General features: G+C 37.5%; 1 protein-coding gene across 2 annotated transcripts; it reads right to left on the reverse strand.

The window, feature by feature from the left end:
• Positions 1-320: 320 nt before the first annotated feature.
• On the reverse strand, positions 321-5,643 carry LOC131164755 (deoxyribodipyrimidine photo-lyase). 2 transcript variants are annotated; one of them, XM_058122184.1, is made up of 9 exons: positions 5,168-5,643; positions 4,430-4,770; positions 4,105-4,345; positions 3,719-3,876; positions 3,554-3,590; positions 3,263-3,321; positions 1,781-1,862; positions 1,624-1,695; positions 321-936 (listed from the first exon to the last, which is right to left on the reverse strand). In XM_058122184.1, the coding sequence occupies exons 1-9, from the start codon at positions 5,495-5,497 to the stop codon at positions 796-798; spliced, it is 1,461 nt and encodes a 486-aa protein (XP_057978167.1). In that variant the 5' UTR covers positions 5,498-5,643; the 3' UTR covers positions 321-795. The 2 variants fall into 2 exon arrangements, with proteins under 2 accessions (XP_057978167.1, XP_057978168.1); XM_058122185.1 differs by lacking the exon at positions 1,624-1,695.
• Between the last annotated feature and the right edge of the window lie 244 nt (positions 5,644-5,887).

The following is a 5,887-nucleotide window of genomic DNA, read 5'->3' on the forward strand; positions in this document are numbered from 1 at the left end:
TCAATTACAAATCAAGGATTTGCTCAAGCAAAGGAATTGAAAAGCAAATAAGGTGAAAATTTGTTTTCCTCAGCATTTTTCTCTCTTTATCAAAATACTATTAAAAGTGGATTTTTATTTTAAGACGATTAAAGATTAAGAAATGTAACACATTAATGAAGTGTAAAATTAATATTTTTTTATTGATTTATTATATGTTTTTGTAAAGTTAATTTTTTATTTATTGATTTATTATATGTTTTCTTTCTTGCTTTTCTTCAAAATTAGATACGAAGAAATCCAAGTTCCAAACGGGCATTATGGTTGTGCAAAAGAACAAGTTAATAAATGGAGTATAGAATCATATTAGCCAATGGATTGAAAACCATGTGGTCCAACAATATGTTCCTGCTATTCCCAAAAACATTTCTAGTGTCTATCAACAGAGATTGCAGTTTTCCATTAGAGGCATATCAAATCATGAGAAAGAACCGTTACTGTCAGCCCCAATAACAGAAGTCCAAATTAAGGGGAAAAAAAAAAATGGATCAGTTGACAATCCGTGGCGGGCAACACAACTTCCGCAGCATAAATGTGAGCCACAGGGAGACCAGCAACATCTAAAAACTATGGTTAGCTACGAAGTTCAATCCTTCATTGGATCCAAACCTCTGCCTTCAAGCTCACCAATCTGCGCTTGTCAAATTAGGATGGCCTCAAACTAGAGAAATCTTTCTACGTCGTTTCCACTACTTCACTGCATCTAATCCAAGACCTCGAGGTATTATCGGTAGAGCTCCTTTGTGGCTTTGCTGATCAAGCTTCTGTTTTCCTCTTCTTACTTCCACCAACAAGCCTCTTAACATATGCAATGTATCCATCAACATCAAATTTCCTCTTGCAGCCTGCATAGTTCATATAGCGTATTTTCCCAAAGATTGGTCGTTCTTGCCAACCCTGAAATGTCAATCCAGCGGAACAGTGATGCCAGAGCTTAATAAAGAGTCAAAGATAAATACACAAACTTCCAATTGTTTTTGTTCTTTAATTATTTTCCTCCTTTTATCTATGTAATTTTCTCCAAGAAGAGCTGGAACAACCTTTTGTTGGGATTATCCCACATCAGTTGTGGAAGGGCTGGTGGTATGTTATTAAGCGTGAGGGAAAGCCTCATTCCATGAGTTAGTTTTTGGGATTGAGAAGACCCTAAAGCACCTAACGCTTGTATCAGAGACATGGTTCAACATTCTCCCCGGAATGTCGGGTACGTAGTGCTGCCGTTTAGAGCCTGATGTGTGAGGGGAAGATTGTTGGGATTACCCCACATTGGTAGTGGAAGGGGCTGGTGGTCAATTATTAAGTGTGAGGGAAAACCTTATCCCATAAGCTAACTTTTGGGGTTGAGAAGACCCTAAACCACCCAACACCTCTCACATCCAATATTTACAGTTCATTTGATTATGCCCCTGCAAAAAGGTGCATCATTATCTTGTCTAAAACCATGTAAAACTTAGTAACTCAGCTCACTTTGATTATAGGTAAAATAACTTGCATGCAGTGATTAGGAATGAAATGCATTACAACCTGGACCAACCTTTTCCAACAAAAATACTCTTAAACCCTACTGAAAATAAAAATCCAGACCTGGTCGTGAACACCACATATTGACCACATGCAGCCAACATAACCATTTGGATCCCTCCCATCTATTTCATACTGCAGGCATTGCAAATGCGGGTCAAAACTTGGACGCACTTCAACAAACCTCTGGAGATGCACAGTGAGACAGTGATTACATTACCTTGTCATTTAAATATATTGATGTTGCAAGGGCTTCCTCAGGACCACATGTCCATTCCAGAATCTTTTTTGCCCAATACATACTGCATATGATTCTTATCATTTTTAGCATTTGACAGATGAAAAATGGTACAAAAGTTTGTATGGGAAAGAAAAAGGCCGCAAAAGTAAATAACCAAAAGTAATTCCAAGGTGGATAAACATGATAAAATATCAAGCCAAAGACGGTCATCGAGTATGACTGAAATACATCACATTATGCGCCATCTAGTCAAATATATCACATTATGTGCCATGTAGTTCTGCTCAACATCCCCACCAGAAAAAAAAAAAAAAAAATCAATCCTGCTTTACAGATTAATTTATTAACACATGACGTCATGAAACAAGCATGTCAAATATGCATCACTTATATATTCTTACAAACAGGCATGCTTAACAAACCTCCGTTCATGCCTAGAGAATTATATTCTTACAATGGATCTGCAGATTATATGTATATTCTTACAATTATGTATATACACACACACACACACACACACACAATCTAACTGTTGATTTAATGTTGTCTAATAAATTTACTCCTAAGAAGCTCTTAATAATCAAATAATTCCAATATGTAACTTCCTATTGTGTTTGTCTCTAACAATTGCACACCCTATAAAAGCCACAGTACCTTTTGAGACAAAGTTTCTTCTCTTGCAAAAACTTGGCTAGCGAAGTCATCTGGTTTTGTTTTTCTTTACTTTTGAAATTGTGCAGGCATGTGTTATGTAAGCCTTTGTGTGCGCTCTAAGGTGGCTTTGGTAGCTTTCACCAGTCAGGCATAGAAATACGTACTGTCTTCTCGTAATTCCCAGATCAATAGGTGGACTTTCAGTCACCACATAGCCCCATAGGTGCAGCATCTTCATAGATGAACTGTGACCCAAGGATATCCTGTCTGGTTTTATAATTGTGTTTTGACTTCCCTGCACTAAATTATTTGCATAGACTTGTATAGGACTTTTCGTGGCTCAAAAAAAGTCATGTAAAGCCATTCTGATGGTGCAATTCAAGTAATCAGATTACCAGCAGGATTTTGCCACAACATGTTGCAACATACTGTGTGCATGTTTAAGTGAAATCTTTTTGTTGATATTCACAAGTAATTGGTCAACGATGACTTTAAGTGGTATCTAAGCTAGATTGCATATTATGGCTTTGATCTCACATCATGTGAAGCAAGAACATGCCAGCAAAAAATGCTCTAGAAATGCAAAACACTAACCTTTGGGAATTAAAAGAAAGTTTTAAGGTGCCCCAATTGACAAACCTATGATGCATGTAAAACAAACCTAAGCTCCATTTCATCATAAATAATATAATCAAAAGAAGAATATGAAAATGTGATTTCTAAAATAGAGAAAATAAAAGTAAAATTTAAATAAATTCCGTTGAACAACAAAGAAAGAAAATTTGGAGTTAATGAGAAGTTACTCGCCGCATAAAACCATGCATTTTCCCAAAATGAACCATCTCCAACTGTGAAGCATTCCAAAGCTGAAAATTGCAATAAAGTAATTAAAATAACTGCATTAATTCAATATTATTCCATGGCAGGTAATCCAAAAGACATGATATAAAGGTATTGTATCCATAATGCCATAGATGTCTCAAAAAAAAGAACTTACTGAGGAATGAGAGTAGAAGAATGAAGTTTCAAAGCACTAAAGTCTTTCAAATGTTATAGATTCTTTTTAAAATTATTCTACTAAGAAAATTATTAGCTTACTGGATCAGCAGTTTGTGCCTTCTCCAACTGCTCCCTCCTGCAAACTCAACTGTCATTCATAAGTTTGATAAACTCAGCTTAAATTTAGATTACCATGGAATAATGAAGAAAATAGTCAGGTGTATACTAGTATATTAGAAAAAAAAAAAAAGGAACTCCACCCACGTGTAAATGTGTTCTCGTTTATCAGAGGCATGGTCCATCAATGTCTTCCGTGCCCATTCCCATGCACCCTGCAACGAATCGTAATGATGCTGGTAGAAGCAAAAGTTATCAGCAAGTTCCCTACGCACAATCAGCTCCTCCAAAAATGCATCAACTGCCTTCAGAATAGGAGGAATAGACGCAGAGCAGCAAGATTAAGCAATAAATCAGATTCATCAAACCACTGAACAACAAGAGATCATGAAAAATGTGCAAACAAGCTGCTGTTACTTCTGAAGAATGAAGATCAAAACAAGTTTTCTGAGGTTCTCCACATTACAGATTAAATATCAAAAGACAAGCACTCAAACTAACATTAAAGCAATATGACACTTTACATCACAAACCTGAGAACTGAGTTTTCGGACATTACGTGCCACTAAGGCACATCGCTGTGCAGATATCTGCCCAAAATGAAGGTATGGGGAGAGACCTGAGAGTGCTCTGGGTTTTAAAGGATTGTTCCTATCTGTAGAATAGTTATTTAATCTCTTTGTCAAGAACCCATCTTTACTTCCCATCAAGACTTCCATTGCAGCATGTTCTCCTGGTTCACACCATTCAATTTCAGGAACTTCTGCCCCTTTCCTGTTCATATCAAATCAAGCTATTGGACTTTGTTGTTGCAAAGAGAATCAACTCACCATTAGAAGTAAAATTTCAATATCTCACCTTAAAACATCAGCAATAAGACTGTCCCAGTTTATGGAACGATCCACGGACAACCATTTTCTGTTTGGAGGTTGTTGTGGTGGGAAATCAATAAGATATTCAGGCAGTAACTTATTAATCTTACTCCTTATAGTCCTGGCACTATATTCTAATTTTTCAGAAGCCACCCAAACAGGAACCACGTTGTGTGCATCAACTTCGTGTACAGACACTGAATCACTCACCCTCTTGCAAATTTCCTCTTTCCATCTGCCAACTTCCCTTAAAGGCGTGAAATCTGTAACTAAAAGTGAAGCCCCACTATCCTTCAGAAAATTGGGTATTGTTTCAACAGCCTCTCCCTACGTTAATCAAAGCCAAAAAAAAAAAAAAAAAACAATTATTATATACATCCACGACCCTTCAAATAAAATGTTTCACTTGGTTGCTAAGAAGCCGTATGAGAAAGAAAAAAAAAAAACTTTTATTATATGGTAAATATACATCCACGACCCTTAATAGTTCTTCATTATTTGGAACTTCCATAGGCAAACACTCAACTAACCTGGAAAAACAGTGTGCGTTAGCTGAAACGCAACATTACGATACTCAAAATAGAATGGCCATAAAAGCTGAAAATTTATATTCAGCAAATAAAATTGCTCACGTTTTATTTTCCTTTCTCCCGATTCTTTTAACAACAAAACAGAGGGGTCACAGAAAACACCATAGGGTGTTTTGAGGTTCTATAACACTTGCCTGAAATAAGAAAAATGGAATTTGGAGCATTTCTTCAAGATTTCGATGAAGTTCTCTCAGACCCCTCAACATAAACCCTAATTGCCTAGCTCTGGCGCCTAAGAACTGATCAAACAGATTGAATGCCACAGCTACAGGGACATTGGCCTTGTTCGCCTGATCAACGGCGTGGATCAACGCCCAGTTATCTTTCAGCCGTTGATCTCTGAACATCCAGTAGACAACAGGACCCACGTCTCGATCAGACTGCCTCAATCCCTCCTTCAGAACCCTAATTCTTCCTGGTCGAACAGCGGTCGGTTTTTTCAGCGTTGAGGAGGGAGACGCCATGGATGAGAACGCTCCAGCGAGGCAGGGAAGGAGTGTACGAGAGTTAGGCGGGAGAAGGATACCGTGAGCCAGGGGGGCCAAATTTAAGGTCTGAGCGAGTCTAGGGTTTGTCACCTGTTCAGAAGTGAGGAGTGGAAGAGAGGACAACTGTACGTTTGATGTTATCGTTGGGTAGTAGCAAAAGCGAGGGAAATGCAACGGTTAAATTAGTGGTTTGAAAAATGGACACGTCTACAGAAGGTTTATTAGTGCTACCAACCGGCTGCAAGTTGGCGTGGATAGGAATAGGTGAACATTTAATATGTGAGTTAGATAGCTAAAAAAGATAATATTGTTGTAAAAGATGTACAAAAATGAATATAGACAGACACATAAATTTTATTTTACGTG

The sequence above is a fragment of the Malania oleifera genome, chromosome 9, assembly GCF_029873635.1.
Source record: "Malania oleifera isolate guangnan ecotype guangnan chromosome 9, ASM2987363v1, whole genome shotgun sequence".
Taxonomy (NCBI): Eukaryota; Viridiplantae; Streptophyta; class Magnoliopsida; order Santalales; family Ximeniaceae; genus Malania; species Malania oleifera.